Source organism: Megalops cyprinoides, chromosome 25 (assembly GCF_013368585.1).
Source record: "Megalops cyprinoides isolate fMegCyp1 chromosome 25, fMegCyp1.pri, whole genome shotgun sequence".
NCBI lineage: Eukaryota > Metazoa > Chordata > Actinopteri > Elopiformes > Megalopidae > Megalops > Megalops cyprinoides.
In genome coordinates, this window is record NC_050607.1 from 7783326 (window position 1) to 7806349 (window position 23024).

General features: G+C 47.3%; 1 protein-coding gene and 1 non-coding gene across 2 annotated transcripts; one reads left to right on the forward strand and one right to left on the reverse strand.

Annotated features, from left to right (window-relative positions):
• The first annotated feature begins 1940 nt into the window (after positions 1 to 1940).
• Positions 1941 to 8405, forward strand: LOC118771929 (neuroepithelial cell-transforming gene 1 protein-like). The gene is made up of 10 exons (XM_036520104.1): positions 1941 to 2165; positions 4351 to 4458; positions 4584 to 4745; positions 5028 to 5090; positions 5352 to 5448; positions 5547 to 5623; positions 6163 to 6420; positions 6525 to 6695; positions 7601 to 7787; positions 7909 to 8405. The coding sequence occupies exons 1-10, from the start codon at positions 2073 to 2075 to the stop codon at positions 8322 to 8324; spliced, it is 1632 nt and encodes a 543-aa protein (XP_036375997.1). The 5' UTR covers positions 1941 to 2072; the 3' UTR covers positions 8325 to 8405.
• A 7885-nt stretch (positions 8406 to 16290) lies between these two features.
• On the reverse strand, positions 16291 to 16372 carry trnas-uga. Its single transcript has one exon. It is a non-coding gene; the product is annotated as a tRNA-Ser (tRNA).
• Between the last annotated feature and the right edge of the window lie 6652 nt (positions 16373 to 23024).

A 23024-nucleotide genomic window follows, 5' to 3' on the forward strand; every position in this document is an offset into this window, starting at 1 on the left:
AGACAGAAAAAGTCAGCAGCTGTGTTTTATAGTCCTGTCTCCCATCGTTCTTGCTTACGCTCTGGGCTGGGAGCGGGAGAGTCAGGCAGGACCGGGCCTGATGTGCCCGGACCATCCCACTCCCACTCTGGGGTGCAGGGGTACACTCACAGGGGCCTCACCAGGAGAGGCGTGCTGTGTGTACCGGGCGGAAGTGTGGAGTCACAGGTAGAAGGTCATGAGATCGAGTCCCAGCAGGGACACTGTTGTTGTATGTCCTGCTTTTCTGTCATCCTATGACCACCCGTCTCGGCTGCATTAAAACTACAGTGCCTAGCTGTGATAAGAGAGGTGTTACTCCAGCCACCAGGGGGAAGCAGTCTTCCCACAATCCACTGCTGCCGTACTGCTCACCCTGGGAGCTCCTAAGCACAGGCAGTCAGTTAGAGACGCAGCCTTTGGGTAGCTTTGACACGTTTGCCAAACCAAAGTTTGCCTGCAGCTCATTTCTGAGAGCTGTGGTTACTGTGTTTCAACCTATCACCAGAATCTTGCAGCTCACACAGCTGTAGGTTGGTCTGCGAGGCTGCTGAATGGATCTCAAGCCTGGCGGGCTTGGAGTCTGCAATCTATGAACAGCAATCGCTCCTAACATACAGGGACAGTGTACAACAAACAAGTTTTTTCAGCCATCCAAAAATGTTTGCTTGTGAGCAGCTCTGTATGCTTGCACATGCCTGTATGTGCATGCGCATGTGTATATGTCTATATAGGAATGTGTATGAGAAGGGGTGTGTGTGTGTGTGTGTGTGTGTGTGTGTGTGTGTGTGTGTGTGTGTGTACACATGTGATTTAGTCACTGGGAGTGGTGGTGGGTCTCGCTGGGTCCACTTTCTCTCCTGACCTAATTGGTAACCCCCTCCTGCTGACTGGAGACTGACAGCATCTCATGCAAACTACTATTATATTACATTGTTAGCGTTTAGTAGACGCTCTTACCCAGAGAGACATGCATCAGTTACAATGTTATCCATTTGTACAGCTGGATATTTACTGAGGCAGTTTGGGGTTAAATATTATGCTACGCTGCCGCGTCTCTGTCATTAAAGGCCTCAGATGAGTGCAGCTGTACAGCCCGTGACCTCAGTGCAGTGTGGGAAATGCACGCCGCTTCAGGGGGACTCAGCCCTTTAAAACATGCAAACAAACTAAACCTATGCAAAAGACAGCAACTCTAACCTGCTTGGTTTGAAGACCTCAGGCATCTGCATGTAAATCAATACGGTCTACATTATGGACCTAGATAAACACTTCACATCAGGAAACCATTCACTGAACCATTCTCAGTTCTCATGTTACTTCCCATTGTACTCCATAGTGATTTAGTTTCTGAACAGTGGATTCATGTGATGTAACCATGTATACAATTTCTTTACTACCAAATCCCTGCTTATATACAGAACAGCCTACATGTACTTGACTGCTGTATTTTGTACAAACTCTTGAGTGACAGAAATGAAGAAATGAAACCACTTTAACCAGAGAGTTCAGACTTTTCCATAGACTTTGTTTAATAACACTGGTTTGTCTGTGAACCTCCCCCTGTGCGTTAATGAAGCAGTAAATCGTAGCTATGGTCATTACATGTCAACACGACTGTTGCTGTATGGCATTTTACCCCTGCTGCCATAGGCCAGTATTTGGGGTGTTTGATATAAACTCTTCCAGGAGAAGCCCTGCTCGTGAGCGTGAGTTCTGGCTAGTGTTTCAGGTTTCTGTGAACCGCCAGCAGAGCACAGGGCAGGCTCTGCCTCGCAGGCTTCTCCAAGTTCCCAGCGGAGTTCGGTGTCTGTGTAGTCCCGCCCTGTTGTGGGTGGGGCCTCGGGAGATAACCACACCCCCATAGCTGTGAGTATATAAGTGTTCCTCTGTGCCTCAGCCTCAGAACAGAGTGTGTGAGTACTAGAACAAAGGCGATCTGAAATCCAAGCAGAAGGGAGGAGGATACTGGTTTTTCTCAGACTGTGGAGTGTTCACGTGGAATAAGCTCCCAGGACAGAGAGACACTTACGGGGGGGATTGTACAGAAAACAATGGTGGCCTACGATGAAGTGAGCAGCGTCGCTCCAGTCAAACGGACCCTACAAGTGATAGAGCACCAGAACCAGGCGAACAAAGAGACCGAGGTGAGCCGAGAGAGCCGGGCTGCCGAGCCCCCGCGCCCCCGCCCCCCCCCGCGCCCCCTCTGCGATGCGTACAGGCCTCGCCGGCTGTCCCGTTGTCTGCTCGGAGGTGCGAGAGCGTGGTGGTGATCTGTTCTCAGATCAGCGATTCAGTGTCTCAGTGTCTCAGCCGTGGTTTTCTCTCCTTGAGGACTGCTCTGTGATCCTGCGGGCTCTCAGTCATTTAGCAGTACTGGTTGTGAGAAAGTTGTGTGTGAAATGAGAGGCTTTTGGCCAAATCTGGGGGGAGCAGAATACTCAGGCACACCTCTGCATTATAACTGGGATGGTGGTGCGGTGTGGTGTAGTGGTAAGGAGCAGGGATTGTAACCGGAAGGTTGTTGGTTCAGTTCCCTGCTGGGGCACTGCTACAAGGAACTTAACCCAGAACTGCCTCGGTAAATATCCAGCTGTATAAGTGAATAGCTGTAAAATGTAAAACTGCATCTTATGTATATTGCTCTGGATAAGAGCACCTGCTAAATGACAATAGTGTAATGCAGTGTAACTTATTAAAGGCCACTGCAAGGTGCATTTGAAGACCATGCAGTTCTGGAGTACATTTGCTGTGTTTCAGTGACTGTAAAGTGCTGTGTGTGTGTGTGTGTGTGTGTGTGTGTGTGTGTGTGTGTGTGTGTGTGTTTGCTTTGGGAGGAAGCAGATAGGTTGTCATCCCGGCATAGGTGCGCAGTGCTGAAATAACAGCTATCAGAGTGTATCGGAGGTGCTGCAGTTTGGGGGGGGCTATGAGTGAGTTCTGGGAAGAGCCAGGTGCGTGGAAGTGTTGCCGGCCCTGCATCCGGCCATGTGTGTGTCACTTCTCTCCTGCCTGCACATTCGCTTCCCTTTTCTGGTTAATTCAGCTTCCCTTCCCCATTCAGAATTTCAGTGCTCTCTGAAGGGAAGTGCTCGTTTTTTCCTGAATGAGCTTTTAAATGCGCTTGTGCAAGAGTTAGCATTGGGGAGAAGTGGAGAATTTCACAGGTGAGGAAATCTTTGGCCGTAGATTGGGGTTTGACTGAAGTTACTCGGCATGAGTCAGAGTGCTGCTCTTTCTCTCTGCTCAAGTTTCTCAGTGTTCTGCCAGATGTGGATTCAGGATAATTATTTGTGCACTTCTCAGAGCCAAGACACGGGCTGAGCTCAGATCATGGGGAATACTCCAGTGAACTGAGTGAACTGCTGATATCCACAGCGACATCAGAGAGCGTGTGTGTGTGTGTGTGTGTGTGTGTGTGCGCTCAGGGAGTCAGTAATGTTAAATGTTAATGAGACTGAGGGCATAGGGGCACAGCACTTCTCCCTGAGGGATCCTTTCTGCTGAGGGCTGCTGTGTGCTCTCCTTCACTCGCCCCCTCATTCACCCTCCGAAACGCAGGCCATGACCCTGCCTGAGGGGGCGTGCCCGCAGACACTGGGGGTCTGAGCGGTCTCCCGCTGAAGTGTGAGCACTGCCCCAATTCACAGCGGTGGCTTAGAACAGCCTCTCTGTCTGTCGCTTTCTGTGTGTCCAGCGGCTCATACAGCAGAAAGCAGTGTTTGCCTTGAGGGTTGTTGCAAACGTAGGAAAAGCGAGAAACATTTCTGAACATCACCTTGCTTCCCCTGTCCAGCCCCTGTGATGTGCAGCTGTTTGTCCGTTTGTCATGACTTGTCTGTGTCTGTTCTTGTTCTTGTTGGAGACCTTATTATGGTGTTTGAAGGCTTGATAGCTGGTCTTGTACACTTCCATACACATATACACACATACACACACGCAAACACAGGCTCCAGTGTAATTGCCAGTGTGTGTGAATCCATGACCACAGAAACAGTGGTTACTGTATCTGCTCCTATACAGAACTCATCCAGGAGGAAGTAACTATTGGTTGTGTGGCTTATTGCTCAGTCTGTCTCATTTTACTGTTTATTTGCCTGTCAGACGCCCTCAGCCAGGCCCTGCACATCATCCACCTACACTGCTGGGTGTTCCCCCTGAGGCAGTTCCAGTTATGTGTGTCAGGCTCAGGTGTATACAGCAGAGCTCTACTCGAGCCAGCATACTGATCACAGCCAGCATACTGATCACAATCTCTGTTCTGCAAGCTTCTGTTTAAAATTAGGTTTTGACTCAACATGTCTCCTCCCCCTTCACCCTCCTGTTTCCTAGGAACCCAGTACTAAGCGTGTGCGTCCGCTGGGCAAGGTGACGTCGCTCGCGAACCTCATCTCTCCCGTGCGGAGCGGGGCGGTCCGGCGCTTCGGGCAGACCATCCAGGTAACGCTCCTCTGCAGTGCGAAAGGCGGGAAGCGGGTCAGGGGCATTGTGGGGAAAGGGAGCAGGAACAGCATGCAGGGCGGTTTTGAACTGACCTTCTTCCTCTCCGTCTCTCCTGCCTGCAGTCCATCTCGTTCCGGGGCGATGGCAAGTCCCCGGGCCGCAAGCCCTGCAGCAAGGCGGCCGCCCCCACGCCCCCCAAGAGGAGAAACAGTACCCTGTGGTCCGAAACGCTGGACGACCACCAGAAGGGCACCTTCTCCACAAAGGAGATCAAGAGACAGGAGGTGAGAGTTCCAGAACACACGTGCAGGGGAGATATGAATCCACACATGCACGCAGACATGCATGCACATACATATACATACACACATACACACACACACACACACGCACACACGCACACCTTGCCACTCTCTCAGACATCACAGCTAACTGAGAGAGGGGCCCTGTTTGCACTACACTGGAGGATCACAGGAATGCTCAGACGGAGCTGAGCTGATTTATGTGCAAAGAGTTTGCGATTATGGCCTTTCCAGGGTTTTGAATGCACTCTTCTTCCCCAACAGGCCATATATGAGCTGTCCCGAGGAGAGCAGGACCTGATCGAGGACCTCCATCTCGCACGCAAGGTTCGCACTGAAAATCATTTACTTTAGAGAATGCGTTAAGCAAACAGTCCAAATGCCAGTTTGGCAGCGACTAATACACAGCTATTAAAAGAAAGGAATGCTGGTCTGTTTTCCACAGAAAAGTTATACTTAGCCCATCTCGCTGTGTGGTTATAAATAAGGTTATAAATAGCTGGGATTGGTTGGGTTTGGTTATAAATGACACAAATAGTTTTACAATGGAAAATAAGGGTTTTAACTGTGTCCTCGTTCCATGTACAGGCATACCACGACCCGATGCTGAAGCTGTCAATCATGTCAGAGGAGCAGCTGACGCAAATATTTGGGGATTTGGACGCATATATCCCACTGCACGAAGGTGAGGTCCAAAAACAACCGCACAGGCCGAGCCTGCATCTGACTGGTTCTGACTGGTTTTGACTGGTTCTGACTGTCTGGCCTGCTCCTTTTCCCCAGACTTGCTGTCCCAGCTGGCTAAGGCGACTGGGCCCGATGGCACTGTGGGTCAGATCGGGGAGATTGTTGTCAGTTGGGTAAGTATCTCGCCTCACTGCGTTGGTGTGTGTGCACAAGTTTGTGTGTGTGTTATTGCATGCATATGTGATGTGTGTTTGCGTGTGTGGTGTGTGGTGTGTGTGTGTGTGCTTGTGTATGTGTGTGTGTGTGTATGTGTGCCTGTGTATGTGTGCCTGTGTATGTGTGCCTGTGTATGTGTGTGTGTGTGTATGTGTGCCTGTGTATGTGTGCCTGTGTATGTGTGCCTGTGTATGTGTGTGTGTGTGTGTGTGTGTGTGTGTGTGTGTGTGTGTGTGTGGTGTGTGTGTGTGTGTGTGTGTGTGTGTGTGTGTGTGTGTGTGTGTGTGTGTGTGTGGTGTGTGGTGTGTGGTGTGTGGTGTGTGGTGTGTGTGGTGTGTGGTGTGTGTGCGTGTGTATGTGTGCCTGTGTATGTGTGCGTGTGCGTGTGTATGTGTGCCTGTGTATGTGTGCGTGTGCGTGTGTATGTGTGCCTGTGTATGTGTGCGTGTATGTACTGGCAGAGTCTCATGCCCCCCCCCCCCCCCCTCCCCCGCAGCTCCCTGGACTGAACGCGTACCGCGACTACTGCAGCAACCAGCTGGCGGCCAAGGCGCTGCTGGACCAGAAGAAGCAGGACCGGCGGGTGCAGGACTTCCTGCAGCGCTGCCTGGAGTCGCCCTTCAGCCGCAAGCTGGACCTGTGGAGCTTCCTGGACGTCCCGCGCTCGCGGCTCGTCAAGTACCCGCTGCTGCTGAAGGAGATCCTGCGGCACACCCCCGCCGAGCACCCCGACACCCCGCGCCTGGAGCACGCGGTACGCCCCAAAACCTGCCGCTCGGGTGTGACAGACTCTACACAGGGCTTCTGATGTGTATCTGACTCAACGCAGGGCCTCTGATGTGTCTCCTCTGTCTCCAGATCTCCATCATCCAGGAGGTGCTGGCAGACATTGACCTGAAGAAGGGCGAGTCGGAGTGCCAGTACTACAGAGACAGGCTGGAGTACCTGGACGAGCGTCAGAGAGACCAGCGCATCGAGCGCTGCAACACCCTGCTGTGTCACGGGGAGCTGCGCAACAAGAGCGGCACGGTCAGTCCTCTCCCTCCGCCTCTCTCCCCCTCTCTCCCTCTCCCTCTCTCCCCCTCTCTCTCTCTCCCTCTCTCCCCCCTCCTTCTCTCTCCCTCTATCCCCCTCTCTCTCTGCCTCCCCCCCTCTCTCCCTCTCCCCCTCTCTCCCTCTCCCTCTCTCCCCCTCTCTCTCTCTCCTTCTCTCTCCCTCTATCCCCCTCTCTCTCTGCCTCCCCCCCTCTCTCCCTCTCCCCCTCTCTCCCTCTCCCTCCCTCCCCCCTCCCTCTCTCTCCCTCTATCCCCCTCCCTCTCTCTCCCTCTATCCCCCTCTCTCTCTCCCTCTATCCCCCTCTCTCTCTGCCTCTCCCCCTCTCCCCCCCTCTCTCTCCCCCTCCCTCTCTCTCCCTCTCCCCCCCTCTCTCTCCCCCTCCCTCTCTCTCCCTCTCCCCCTCTCTCTCTCTATCCCCCTCTCCCCCTCTCTTTCTCTCTCTCTCCCTCTCCCCCCCTCTCTCTCTCTCCCTCTATCCCTCCCTCTCCCCCTCCTTCTCCCTCCCCCCTCCCTCTCTTTCTCTCTCCCTGAGAGAGTGCTGTTTGGCACTGCTCCCTGTATGTGAGAATACTTCCATAAACAGAAGAAAGACTCTGTGGCTGCAGCTAATTAAACACATGCCACTTTTGTGATAAGTCTGATTTTTGGAAAGGAGCATCAGTAATGATGTATCTGACTGTGGAACATACATTAGTGAGTTCCAGTTTTGGAATGAGTGTGAAACTATTTCAGTAATGGTGTATATGAGTATGAAAGTGGCTGAAGCCGGCCCTGTTTCAGTAATGATGGATATGATTGTGTGGCCCTGTGATTGGAGTTAGCCCTGTACTGAAGTTCTCCAGTCTCATTAATGGGCTCTGTGTTTGTGTTCTCTGCAGAAGCTGCACGTGTTCCTCTTCACGGAGCTGCTGGTTCTGACCCGGCCGGTGACGCGGGGGGACCGCCACTGCTACCAGGTGTACCGGCAGCCCATCCCGGTCCAGGACCTGCTTCTGGAGGACCTGGTGGATGGGGAGGTCCGCATGGGCGGCTCCTTCAGGGGGGCCTTCAGCAACGGAGAGAAAGGTGGGTGTAAGCTCCGCCCCCTCCGTCCCTGCACCAATCAGAGCACAGCTCTCTCACAGCCAGCCGTAGTGTACTGCCTGTTGGTTTACACTTGTGTTTTTTTCCTTTGCTTCCTTTACAGCGAAGAACGTCTTCCGCCTGCGTTTGCAGCCTCCCTCCCAGGGTCCTTCGCACACCCTGCAGGTCAGCGACGTCTTCCACAAGCAGCAGTGGCTCAACTGCCTGCGTAACGCCATGTCCGCGCTGCAGCCCGCCCAGCAGGGGGCGCCGGGCGCCGACCCCGCCCCGTTTTCCACGGAGACCGTCCCCAAGCGCCGCTCCTCCACCATCCCCGTCATCACCCTCGAGGAGGAGACGGACGAGAACCGGCCCGGATCCTCTGACTCCGCCCCCAGCTCGCCCCAGGGGGAGGAGTCACCCAGCACACCACAGACTGCAGCGGAGGCGTGCCCCTCCCCCACGGACTCCCCTCGAAAAACGAAAAAGGACAAGAAGTCCCGGCGTTCGCTGGGCAAGCGGAAGGAGACCATGGTGTGAGCTGTGCTCCTGAAAGGAGAGCTTGCACAGAGAGACAGGACACTCACGTTTATGAGTGCTGCTCTGAGTTCCTGTCCTCAATGGCAGCTACTTCACTCCGTCTGTTCCCTTAAAACAGTGTTCTCAAGGTGTGTGTGTGTGTGTGAGAGACAGAGAGTGAGTGAGTGAGTGGCTCACCAGGAAGTACTGGTGCTGTTTACTGTCATTCTGACATTTATTGTTTTATTTCAACATTTTTTTAATTTAAGTGTTTCTTTTTTATATTTATTAGTTTTGTGTTTGTTTAAAACAGCACTGTATTAGCTATCAGAGCAAGCATTGTGAACTATGGAAAATAGTACAAATTGTGAGAACAATACCTACAAAAGGGAATGAATTATGTAAAAAAGGACAACAAATTTATTCATTTTAAAGTGGGAATGGAGTAGTCTGATTTTGTACATTTCTTGTAGACAAATATGTTGCCGGCCACCCTCCAATCTGAAATTGGCAGAAAGAAATGAATAAATATCCAAAAGATAATTTGTTTTTTAAAAAGTAAGAAATTAGCAATTTCTGTGTAAGTAGTATTGCCCACTGGAGAGACAGGGGAAATTTTTTTTTTTACTGCTGTACAGTGTAAAGTGTTCTGGCTTCATGCTGATGCAGGGAAAGGACCTGCCTTTCACTGTGCCGTCCTGCATGGGGTCTTTCTGTCGTTGCTACTGCCGAGCGCTGGGAAGTGCCAGCCTCTATACCATTGACCCGGTAGGTAGGAGATGTAGGTAGAGATGCATTTGGTATGTTAGTAGAAAGTTCGAGTAATTGTGGAAGTGAAGGGAAAGGGAAGAAGAGATGGGTTTCTGTACGGGTCCTGTATCACTGTGGGAGAAGCCACAGTGGTGTGTGCTGAAACCAGGAGGAGCAAGGCACTGGGGAAGCCAGTGAGGAATGAGAAAGAAGGCTAAACTGCAGGTAGGGGAGGTCGTGGAAAGTTTAGAGTGTTACTGAAAGAGATTTTGATTTGTTGAAAAGAGAGAGTCTGTGGTGGGCTGTAAGATTGTGGTGTAAAGAACAATAAAAGATCTGTGTTAGAATTTCTTCTTGCCTCTGGGCCACTGTTTTGCATTCACTGTCTACAAACAGTGCAACATCTATATTAGTATGTCTTTTTTTGGTACTAATTCTTGTCTGTGGTGGCACTCTACCATCTCTATGTCATCAACACTAATTAACCGGTTTAACAAATTACACAACACAGCGGGCATTAAAACAAGAATCAGAGCTGTGTGTGACTGCAAATGAGAGCAATTTGACTGCAAATCTTGCAACCAGATTCTGATTGGCCACACATATTCTGTGTTTGGTGGGATATTTATAGAGGGAGGGGTGTGACCAGAGTTCCGGTGACATCATCAGGTCCCAAACTTGAGCAGAGGGGTAACCTGACTGGCTGCTACGTGTGTGTCACAATTGGTTTCAACAAAAATGGAATGTAATTGGCTTTGCCAGGTGCCCTTGTGGGGTTTGAGGGACAGGTGTGCTGTACAGTCCCTTACAGACCGCCCCAATTTAAATTTCCATCATCATTGGCCTGTTTCAGGTCTCTCCTACCAAGCCAGAGTGACACCTATAGAATCTGGGCTGGGAAGGTTCCTCTGTCTGACAGCTCAGGAAAACTCCATGACTGCACAATCCCCCCCGCGGCCCAGGAGAGACTATGACATGTGGTGAGCTGAAGCTTTGCGCTGCAGGTCCCCGTCATCTTTACTCTGCAGGGAGAGTCAAAACCCTAAGTCACCCTAAGCCCTGGGGCTGCTGGGATTGCTGTGTAGGGCTCCAGAACCAATGCCCATATATGGAGCGAGCAGCACATCCGTAAGAGTCTTGAGGGGTGACACCTCCCCGCTGTGACATCACAGTGATTAAGTGAGGATGACAGCTCCCTGGCTGGGATCACTAGGCACAGAGCACTGCGGAATTGCTCAATCGGGTTTCCTGTATATTTCTGTATACAGTCGCATGTGAAGCCTCCCTAAGCCATGACATAATGGTTCCTAGGCGGACATTGGCCCCAGGTCAGAGCTGATTTTAGGAAGCATCTATAAAAATCACAGCAAAAACATTCTGACTCAGACCCCAAGCTGTTCCCCTTTCGAGAGTTCTGAAGAGAATCGGATCCTCGCTTCCCTGTGAGGTCTTTCCTGGCATTAGATTTCTTTTCAAAGAAACAGCCCACTTTCACAATGCAAACATCTTCCCCCATCTCTCCATCTGCAGTTGTGTTAGCACTGACTTTAATGTGCACACAATGTGTGCAGTAGCTGAGCTTTTTGAGTAGAAGAGTATAAATGAATCTACATCAGGACCCGCAAGCTGGCAGAGACCTTGGTTAGCCTTTAGTATTAACCTTTATTACTTCTTTACTACTTAACTGCAGTCAAAGTGTGAAATATGAGGCCATCTCAACATAATTCACTTTATGAACATGAACTTATTTCTGTCCCTTGTGTAAGTTGCCATTTGTTTTTATTTGTCTCTAAATGCTAGACAGACTGCACTTATGATAATGGCTTTGGCTGGTTATTAATATTATTTTTTTTCTTTTTTTTGAGGGGGGGGGTCATTCTTCCTGCATTGCTCATTTTCCCCAGAAGACAGCCCTGCATATGATAGTTGCTTAGAGGGAAGTTACTTAAATGGAGAGACATACAATCATTGATATTGTGGTTGGGTGGGCAAACACACTCCCGAATTATCACTTTTACTGTTAAGATTCGCTGCCAATGACCTTATAAAGTGTTGCAATTTCTCAGTGAGAATCACTTTCTGGGTATTATTCCCCTGAAACAATAATAATTGTCTTATGCAAATTTTGCATCTTATGAAAATCCCAAGATGTGAAAAGGCTTTGTGCAGATCCAAATATCTTGCAATTTTCCCCTCAGTGTTTTCAGAGACACCTAGGCCAGCATTTTACTGTAAGTAGACATCATGTAAAATTGCGTCAACTTGAGCAGGACTTTTACAGAGAGCTACAGCTCAGTGTCAGCACCTAGTTTTTAATGTGTTTTTGATTATTGAGATCATCTGAGCCCCATTGTGAAATGCATCTGTAACTGTACCGTTTCTGGGTCAAGACATTCCAGATGCTGAGAGAGACATGGAGATTCCCCAGATGGTGAGTAGGTCATGAGAGCTTGTTAAGGCGTTAGGCTTCATTAAGGTCATGATGATGTATTTATCGGGTTTCCCAAACACTCAACAACCAGAATGCTCCTCCACCCACACTAGCGATAAGGCTCGTTACCTCACACCAGAGGCGTAAATGGGGGAGGGAGGGAGAAATAAGGAGAGAAACATGAATCTGTGAAACTGCAATGCGATAACTTCTCTTTTGGTGCCTGACTCATCACTGTCATTCCCATGTAAGATCCGCTATTTTGAAACCATTTCCCATAATCCCCGGAGTCATCGCCACTGACGTGGCCCTGCAAGCAGTGAGGTGAGTTCCTACTCTATCCTCCCATACTTTTGCACAGACTCAGCTGGTCTCTGTCTGCTCTGCTTATCAATTCTGCCATATTTCAGAAATGTTCCATCAGGGGCCGATAATTCAGGCTGGCCATCATGTCTTTTGTCTGTACCCCAACAACTGGTATATGGAACCTGATAGCTCCATGGCGGTGAGCCAGCTTGCTAGTGTTCCCCGGCTAACCTTAGGCTAACATTCTGCGCAATGCTTCCACTTCCCTCTCCTGTGGTGTACAGAAGTATGACAATTTCTCGGTTCTCAAATCTCCAGCACAGTCTGTCCACGGTTGGTCTGCTCTGATCATGGGGTCAAAGCATTTCTCAGGGTCCCTTTCTGTGCATCTGAAAGTACTACATCCCAGACATGACTGCCTAATTTCAGGCTATACAGAGCTCCCATCAGACAGGCTGTTTGGGAGCAAACAAGCAACCATGTGTGTACGACAGGTATCAACACCCTTTCATGGGGGCATTTCTGGGAAATATCCAGCCTGTGACATCGTAAAGGAGGGCCGAGAAGCATGAATGCATACCATGTCTAGCCCTGTGTCAGATCACCTTCTGTGCATCGAAAATCACTACATCCCAAACGTGACTGCCTAACATCGCACTATACAGAACTGCCATCAGACAGGCTGTTTATGCACAAACAAGCAACTGTGTGTTTATAACATGGGTCAACACCCTTTCATGGGGGCATTACTGGGAAAAATCCAGCCTTTGACATCATAAAGGAGGGACGAGACACTGTGAATGCATGCCATGTCTAGCCTTGTGTCAGGTCACAGACTGTACTTACACTCCCTAACCTTTGTAAACTTTTCTCTTTTGCAGAAACCCATACCAAAGGGAACCTATGACCTATTGATACAACTGAAGTTTTACTGGTGCCATTATAATACAAGGGATTTGAATCTGTGATATTGCTGTAGGCTGTGTTATTATATCGTTACACTCCCTGAGCTCAGCCTGCTCTGTTTGATTTCCAGAAAGATTGGGTGGCGTACCATGGAGAAACCCACACAGCTATGACACCCCCTTACCGACACCCCGATGACTCACATGATAAAGCTGAATAAGAAATCATCTCTAGCTGTGTGTTCCATCAAAATTCTATTCCCAGTAATGAGGTCGGTGATTTGCATCTGTTTTGCTTTGCTGTGGAAAAGCCCCAAAAGGAGGCTTTCCTTCCAAAGATGGCCGCCTGGCACACGACTTCCTGCGTCTTTCAGGATCCCCCGGGGTCAGGGACACGGTGACAGCATGCCCACTGTCTACCCGAGAATGTTGCAGAGACTGGAAAACATGCACTTTCAGCCAGCCCGGGAAAGTCTGAGTGCCTAAGTTCCAAAACAAAATACCCAGGAATAGACGCCAGCTGATAAAGCCACTTTCTCTCGAAATACAAAATATTTCAGACCCATGTCATGCTCCAAAGCGCACCAGTAGGGTAACAGACTAACTTTTGTTTTGACTGTGTTTTTGGAAATGACTGGTGTTTTAGTGTACTACGTATATGGCTGGTGTTGTAGCGTAATACATGTAGCTAGTGTTTTAGTGTACTACATATGTGGCTGGTGTTCTAGTGCACTTTAGTTTTACATGATACATCACTATGTGTGACACTGAGGTAAGGGTATGAGAGAAGGGGGTAGGGGTCAGGGGTCAGGGGTCAGACAAGTGAGAGCTGTGCACTGTTGCTTAATGGTGCAAAGGCCTTGAGCACCCGTGCATGAGGAGAGCAGGTGATCTATGGTAAACTAGCTGCCCTGTGCTGGCGCTAACATTACAGATGTCTCGGTGCATGATCTATAGAGGCTGTTATCGTGTCACTGCCCAAATCAATTACTAGTTTGCTTTGTACTTCGAACAGTGTTCCCCATCAGTCCTGAGTCTGCTGACAGGGGTTGCGATGTTGTTTTGGCAGCGTGCAGGCCAGTGTGGATATTTCACAGTCACTGTGTACATGAAGGCCAGGATTGGAGCTCTGCATTCTAAACAGGGAGGATGGGAGAACGATTTACAGCCACGTGGATTAATTAGTTCCAAGTCTTTATAAGAGCTTGTGTAGGCCTAGCTACTCTGCCATTGCACCGAGTTGCTGCAGTGTCCACAGGGCTACTCATCCCTGGTCCTAGATGAGAGCACAGAAGGCTGATTCATTCAAACAGTGCCCCAGTGCAGTGACGGGGACACTGTCCGGTGGGAGATGCTGTCTTTTGATTAGACATTAAACTGAGGTTGCGCACTGGGATCATTAAAGATTCCATGCTGCTGTGAAGGAGTAGCCCTTCACCTCACCCCCAACAGGTTAAATGTTTAATGTTAATTGTTTAATTGGTTCAATTGAGGATCCTCATTGTCTATATTCCATCTTGTAAAATAAGTGCTTCAAATCAATCAAAGTGTTTTTTTTTTTATTTAAATCACCCAGTTTTATTGGCTGAATAATTCCCTCCCTCTCCATGTGGAGAGCATTCTGGTGCAAAATGGCTGCCGGTGCGGGTGGTTCTGGCTGAGGAGAGTCGCTCCCCCATGTCACTGTTTTGACATCCTTGTAGGGCTCTATATGAATGCAATACAGGGTAACATAGTGAAGGTGTGCCGCTGTTTTGGACTCTCTTCCTGCTAATCTAGATTTAGAGAGTTGATATGGGTCTGTTTCTGTTTCTCTGTTCTTCTGTGCACTGCTCTTTCCTCATTTCTGCAGGGGCTGGAGGTCGTGTGCTATATTTCCCACTCAAAGGCCCCAATTTCTCATTAGTCTCCAGATCAGAAACTTTACTGTTTACCTCTCCTGTGTACTGAATGCTTAATACCACATGTAACCGAAGCCTGAACCCATTTCAAAGGGATCTCTGCAAGCCAGCGGCAGGTCAGTGTTGCACAATCATGGCGGAGAACGTCTGCACAGCTTTAATATCCCATAAAACTCCCATCTGCAGGCACAGCACTCCAGCCAGTGTTTCCCCTCAAGGATCAAAGAGAGAAGAGACTGTTCCCCTGCTGTAGTGATGCTTCCCCAGACCACAGTGTCTGTCTAACCTCTCACAGAGAACAGCGGTGTGTGTGTGTGTGTGTGTGTGTGTGTGTGTGTGTGTGTGTGTGTGTGTGTGTGTGTGTGTGTGTGTGTGTATGTGTGCGTGTGTGGTTCACCTGGCTCCGTCTCAGTGTGGATTATGTGTGCTTCTTCATGCACTATGCGATGTTCTGTAATAGTTTCGACTCACTGGCCTGCATGGCCACTATACAATCTTGTGCTGTTTACGTGCAGAGCATTCTCTGGTCACAGAACAGAAGGATTCACACACCAGACAGCAAACAGTTCAGACCTGTTCTGAATATTGCTTATGGGCCCAAGTCATGCTGCTTTGAGCATCCAGCTCAGAGTACAAACACGCAGGCATGCATGCATGCACACACGCACGTATGCACATACACACACATGCGCGCGCACACACACACACTGCATCAGTGTATGAGTCTGGCCTTGTGTGTGTGTGTGACAGTACACGTGCAAGGAAGTAGGTTTTCCAGGGAACTAATCACAAATGCAATAACAATAACCATTCTTTTGAAATGGAGGTGGGTGCTATGGGCACATTGGTCTATGTGCCAGTTCTTCTCTTTCAACTCAGCAACACACACTCCTTCACACACACACACACACACACACACACACACACTGCATCAGCATATGAGTCTGTTCTCGTGTCAGTGGCTATGAATGTGTATGCATTCCAAGGGAGGTTTTTCCAGAGAAATGATTGCAGGAGCAATAACAATAACTACTTCTAGAAATAAAACCGGGTGCTATGGGCACATTACTCAAAGTGCCAGCTCTTCTCTTTCATCTCAGCAATACACACTCCTACACACACACACACACACACACACACACAAATCTACAAAGGAGATACGGTGACAGCAGCCAGCCAGCGCTGGGACAACTGCTCTGAATGTGTGTGTGTGTTTGGGCACATAGTCAGGAGATTGCACATGCAGACAGACCACAGCAGAGAGAAACTGTACCAGGCGGAGCCCTGTTATCATGAAATGACATTCATCTTCTCTTTTCTCTTCTTTTCTTCTTCTCTTTCTTTCTTTCTTTTCCTTGACTCATTCTTCCTGCTGTAGTACCCCAAAATACCTTAATTTGCAGCCCAACATTATTAACATTACATTACAGGCATTTAGCAGATGCTCTTATCCAGAGCGACTTACATCGGTTAGTTTGTTTTGCAATTAACCGATGTAAACGATTGCTTAACCGATAACCAATTGTTTTACAATTTTGCCCATTCATACAGCTGGACAATTAGTGAAGGCAATTGTCGGTCAAGAACCTTGCCCAAGGCTACAGCAACACCGCCTCAGCAGTAGCATAGTAGTTATTTTGGTTACGAGTCCTGCTTCTAATAACTACTATACTACACAAAATGGTGAACGTTATCGTCACGAACAGGATTCGAACCTGTGCAGGGAAACCCTATTGGATTTCAAGTCCAACGCCTTAACCTCTCGGCCACCGTGACATGCATTCCCAGCTAAACCTTTAATACAATTTATTCTTCTGTCATTAAATTACGTTTTATACGCATGTGTAATTTTTCATAGTATGTAACAGTTTGATTCTTTTTTTTTTTTATGAAAAGTGTGAAAAACAGTTTGACTCTTTACGTTGCTGCAGTAGTGCTGGAGGAAGGTTTCTCGCGGCTGCCGATTCACTCTGGGGTCAAAGGTATCTGCGGCACGGGCAGTTGTGAAATCTCAGAAAGAAACCTGGAGATGCGGTGTTGTGTGTCAACATCGGCGTGATATTTAGGAAGACGGAATTCAGAGAACACCGGAATCAGACAGGTCCTTTCTGAGAAAATAAAATGTCATGGGGCTTAGGAAAACAGAGAGACATGAGGTTTAACTCTTAATGGTCCAAATGCGACATTTCTCAGCTCAGATGTACAATGAGGTGTACAGCATGGTTGATGTTAAAAAATATTTAATCTCTGGGCACAGCTTGACTCAAAGGAATGAATCGTGGCCATGTTGTTTTTATTCTTTGACCAAAAGAGCATGTTCAACCTATGGTTCTGTGACAGAAGTATCTGCAGCCCGTGCTCAGATACTTCTGTGGAATGAGGAATATATATTGGAACATGACAGACATACAAAACATGGCAGCTGGAGAACATGTAAATTCTCCATTTTCCCCAAGCACTGTGTGACAGCCACATAATTGTAATGTTATCACTCACCACTAAGCGTTTAAGGTTGAAACTGCATGGAAAAAAAGAAGAATAAGAAGAAACCATTGCGTGCTAAATTGTTCAAGCGAAAGCAATGCTTTTAGGTTCATGTGTTCTACAAAGATGCATCTAATGTGTATACTGAACCAAGACATGGTCAAGCAGTTACTGGGGGGAAACTGCCACTAGAGGAGCAATCCTGTTAACACAGGAAAGAGGAAGTGAGAAAGGGGAGGAAGTGATGTCATTTGGGAGGTTGATGGGCTCCAGGAGGAGGCATGGTGGACTGAATTATTTGGTGGTCTCTTTGGCCAGATTTCTTTCATTTTTGGAGATACTATAGGTGAATCCTAAAAGAAGTACTTCAGTTGTTCAAGTCATTCTGGTAGGTGGATGTATGAGACAAACCTGATAGCCTGTTTATCAGAAATGTAACCAACCAGCCATGCATCAAGTCCTGACCTTCCCAAACATGTTCCAGTTTGCTTCAGTAAGAAGAGCGGGTGAGTTGGGGATTTTTTCTTTCACATTGCAATGCTGTTTGATATAGATGTACAGGAAAGGTGAACTGAACGGGAGTATTACTGTTTGACAACTGGATTTATTTTTTCTGGATATTCAGACATTGGAGATTTCAGAGATTCCCTGAGCTTTGGATTTTTTTGTGTAAATCGGCTGCTTATATCTTTGAGCCATTGACATTTTTGATGGTTAATGAGACGCTGAATTAGTATTTGAATTTGAATTAAGTTGAAATTATTTTTGGTGTATTTTGTGCCTGCTTGTTATTGTAATGCTGCTGAAGTGCAAAGGTCTCTGGGCAGATTACTTTTTACATTACATTTACATTACTGGCATTTAGCAGACACTCTTATCCAGAGCGACTTGCATCAATTACAGGATTTTACAACATTATCCATTTATACAGCTGGATTCTGGGTCAAATACCTTATCCGAGGGAACAGCAGCAGTGCCCCCATGGGGAATCGAACTGGCAACTTTTCGGTTACAAGTGCTGCTCCTTAACTACTATGCTACACTGCCACCCTTTTGCTAACATTGCAACAACAACCAGAACATTACGTACTGCTTGTAGATAATGTCATTCCACAGCCCCTTGTCTGTTTGCAGACAAGCCAGTCCTGAATTCATTGCTCTTTATTTTCATTCAATAGTGCAACATCTTCCTCTGCTGAGACCATATAACATTCTCCCAACGTTGCTGTAACATTGCAGCACCACAGTACAATGTTGTGAAGTCAATCAGTTGATTGGACTGAGAGTGTTCCCAAGGAGAACTTGAGGGCATTGCCGGTGAACTCTCTGCTCTGGTAAAAAGCCCTGCATTCACTGTACAACAGCTGGTTAAGACATCACTTTCCCTCAGACACAATGATGCACTCAGTACCAGCCATACAGGAAGTAGTCCTGATTAAAGCACTTCCTGTCTGGTGGCGCGGACGATACAGGATCGCTGTGGTTCTCTAAGTCTGTTTTTTATTATGTGGCTTTATTCACCAGGCGAGGGATGTGTCTGTAATCTGAACCCTCTGGAGGGATGCACTGCAGATGTAATCATGGAAACAAAGTAGTGGAGTGGGGAAGGTTTCTTACTGAAACATACTTTCTTGCAGGGCAATTAGTACCTATGACCCAAGGTCTGGTTTTGAAATGGATGGAGAGTGGTATAGAGGGTGCATGTTTTTATTTCGTGTTTATGGTCCAGTTTTGTGTTGGAAGTCTGATGATTTTTAATGTAATGTAAAAAATTTGTTTCAATTAGAACCAGAGAATAGAGAAATAAGACATTGCTGTAGTTAAGTAGCGGCTCTGTGATACTTTGGTGGTGTAGCAGCAGCAGCAGGCTGAATTATACTGAGGAATGCAGGTTATGAAGCAAAAAATTTGTTCCTTGCTGATTAAAATGGATTTAACAATGGTTGTTAACTTTTGTAAAAGCCTAAAAACTAAGCATGCACCACACTTCAAAGTGGCCGCCACATCACTCTAAGTACTGAATAATTATTTTTTAGGATTCACCATCTCCAAGACTTTGAGGCAACAAACCAGGAAGTAGTTCTAGGTTGATGCTGGTGTCGCAAACCTGCAGAGCTTAACATGAAGAGTGTCAGAGGGGTGATTCAAAGAAACTGTCACAGCTCTGAGCTCACAATGAATCCCCTGCACTTTGAAAAGCAGCAATTCCCAGAAAACAGCAGCGGAATTGAGACTGAAGGAGAACGATCGCCTTGGATGTAGAAGTTATTCTCCAAAGGCCGTGTGGCATAAGCCCTTTGTGAGAACACCTAATCTCCCATGTCTAACAAGCTGCAGACCACAACATGGGATTGCATTACTTACTGACCGCCCAGTCCAATATCCGCCCTGCCACTGAGGTTCACTGAGTTCTACACCGAGGGTAACAATATCTGTGAGAGCTACAGAACAAATTGTTTTTTCACCTGCTCCAGTAGCCAGGGGAGAAGGACCGGCGTGTGTGCTCATGGGAACAAAATGAAAGGGCCCTGACTGCTACTGTTGAGACTACTAGTATACTGTCATAGGATGCCCCCTGAAACTGGGCTAACTGTTTTGGAATCATTCATTTAGTAGAGTTTGGCCTGTGTGATTCCAAAGCATAATCAGATGTGTGTGTACATACTGGTACTGTTTAAACTATAGTGTTAGGGTGGGGGCTCGGGAGAGTGACATCACAATAGGAGTAATTCTCCTGTGATCAATATTGTGTAGAAAGGAGCAGAGGCTGGCATGGGGCATGCTCAATAATGTTGTATAAACGTGCCCCGTGTTAACGTGTTCACATGGCATTTGAAAAAGTCCCTGCTTCAGGTAGACTCTCAGTTTACCTTTTATGGTCTATCTCTCTCTACATATCTCTGTCCTTCTATCTCTCATGTGATGGATGCTTACAACCAGTTCCTGCTTTTGTGTTTGTAAACATGTCAGTATGCCAGCGGCTCCTTCTACTCTCAAAAGACGACCATAAATAGAACTATAGGGAGGGAAAACACAGATATTTAAACAGATATCTTGAGGATGATGATTTATCAGCTGTGAATATCTTGAAGGCAAGCTGGCTCTGAAAAGATATTTTCTCAGTAGACAGTAGAGACTGCAGGTTTAATCAGTTGTCTGAAACTCTGGTATACCTGGCCACTTCCGCCCTTTCTGATAGCTTAGTCAGATATGTCTATTTTTACTAAATTCCCCAGAGCATTATCTGTCTAAGATTGGCATCTGTCTTTCTTTTTCTGTATAGACAAAGTCACAAGTTAAATGGGGGATGGGTTCAAGTCCTCAGTGAGACACTGAAAGTGAAACTGGTTTAGATGTATAGCAAATTTAGGATGTATGTACCATCCTAGACAGGGGTGTCTACAGTACAGGTCCTTAGTGTACACTAAAGTGTGAAACATGCGTGTCCTTGGTGTACCCTAAACCGTGATAAGGTTACCACTAAAGTGTGAAACAGAAATGCAGGTATCCTTAGCATACGCTTAAGTGCCAAACACGTGCATGTACTAAAGCGTGAAACACGTGTATACTATTATAAAGTGTGAAACCAAAATAGACATGTCCTTAGTGCAAACTTAACTGTGAAAGAGAAACAAACTATTTTTTAGTGTACACTAAAGTGTAAAACCGCAACATACAGTATGTTGAAAAGAGATGGGAAAGAAAAGTGTTCAGACTTGTGGCAAAAGCCTTTGGTTTTTCAGCTTTTCTGGAACAATAGTTGAAGGTGGTTAATGCTCCTGTCATCTGAGGCCTAAATTAATGGTTGCACGTGCTGAAAACCTTGCCTTCTCACGGCTGAGGTCTTCAGGCATGTAACTCACATGAAAAAACAGCATTTGCATGCCATATCTCTGCAGTATGCAAAACACAGCTAGAGGTGCTCTTTTCTTTGATCACACCCTGGATAAGCAACCGGTGCACAAGTTTTTAAAGAAACATGTCTTTCTGTCACGTGTCATAACAGGAAGACAGAACCGAGAGCGTACGCCTGCGGGAGTTCTGACGACCTGCGGGTAACCCGATCTTGCGCTGGTCTGACAAGCCTCAAGATCCCAGGCACCGCTCTCAGTCACGTAACATTCTCACAACATGCCTGTCGCATCGTGTGAGGATTATCGCATTGCAGCGATGTCCCTCGAATGCGGAGTGTTCCCGGTCGATGGAGGTAAGCCGATCCTCCGGTCCCTTTGTGTCATCAACGGGGCCTTGGAACCCTCACTGGGACAGCCCCCTCAGACAGGAAACCTGAACCCACCTATACATGACCCTGCAATCAGCGAGGTCACACACCGAGACCGGAACTCTCAGAATCTGAGAGAAGGATGATGTCATTCATCTGCATGGCGTGCTTTTCCTCACTAAGAGTGGTTGTTTTTACTCTTCATCTCATTCTTCCCCTTTGCTTTCACCAGGACCAGAGCGAAGTGCATGCTGGGTAAGTTTCGTTTCCTTTTAGGAGGAGAAAGGTAACTTCATCAGCATTGTGAGGTGAAAATAATATCTGAACAATAACCATTTCTGAGCATCACATAAGCACACCTCTTCACCCATTCCTGAACATTTTTACACACATTTTAAAATTATTTCAGTTCTTGCAATGGACAGATTTGCTTGGCATTTTGTCAGACCACTCTTGAGCTCACTTCGGCTCTGAAATCTCTAAAGTTGCTGTGCATCTTTTGATCCCAGTCAAAGGGGGTTTCCTGACACACTTGAGTCCTCACTTGTACCTCACCTTGCCTGGGGGTTTGCAGGGATCGCAGCTTGTTTCTTTGGCAAGCCTCCTTCTCTGTGCCTGTGGCGAGGCTCCCTGCTCCTGAAGTACCTCAGCCAAGGAAGATGAAGCAGGGAGGAAGTCAGGCAGTGAGGCAGCCGAACAAACACACGCTCTGTTCACAGTGATGTCATCCACATTGTTTCTCCTTGACAATATGACAGGTTTCTGGCCCAGTTTCAGGCCTGTTCTCTGACTCACCACAGTGACTCTTTGACGTACGGAGTTTTAATGAAAATGATTATATTGTCCATTAACATGCAATGCGGTCATGCTAATCTGGGCTAATGCATGAGACCGCTGACAAAGACAGCTCCGCACAATAGCATCTGTCACATAATGCCTACCCACCAACGCTGACAAAATCTGATACTATTATGAGTAAGATGTTAAAGCTTTTACCATTTATTAGACCTTGGGTGTGGACATTCAGAGATAAGGGAATAACTGGCATATTTTGCTTGTATAATTTTTATTGAAGCAGGTAAAAGGAAAGCATTGATCAGCACTCAGCAGTTGAGTAAGTTCACTGGAGAGAGTGCAGTCAATGTAACTCAATAAACTATCTGCAATGGAAGAGTTTTTTTGTCATTTTCCTGATGACACCCTTGGCAGTTTGATGCATAGTCATGCTGGTTGATGTTCAGTGCACTCTTTTCCACAGTGGTCCCTTCGACCCATTCGGCTTCCCTCAGGCTTTAAGAGGAGAGAGGGGTGTCGATAGAGGATTTGTGTCCCTTTGGTTTCTCTCTGTGTTTTTAGTGTTTAAAGCGCAGGGGCAGCAGTGTCACACAGAACTCTTGCCACATGAAAGGACCCCTCACTGACAAGAAGACACATTGATGTGATCTATTGCTTTGGCTATGGAGCAATCAGTAAAATTTTGTGAATAAATATCTGCTCATTCAGGGTGTCCATTTTTTTTTTTTTTTTTGGACCAAACACTCCCAATTTTGAGTGCAACCGCCCCCCCCCCCCAGTTTGGATTTTTCAGTGAAAGACGGAAATTCATCCTCCTTTTCATGCTTAAACTAGACAGACAGTCATATCATTATCACTGGTAGAGATGTGATCATGCCTTTTATTGGTTTATGTGTTTTTTCCATTCATCAAACATGTACCTGTAAT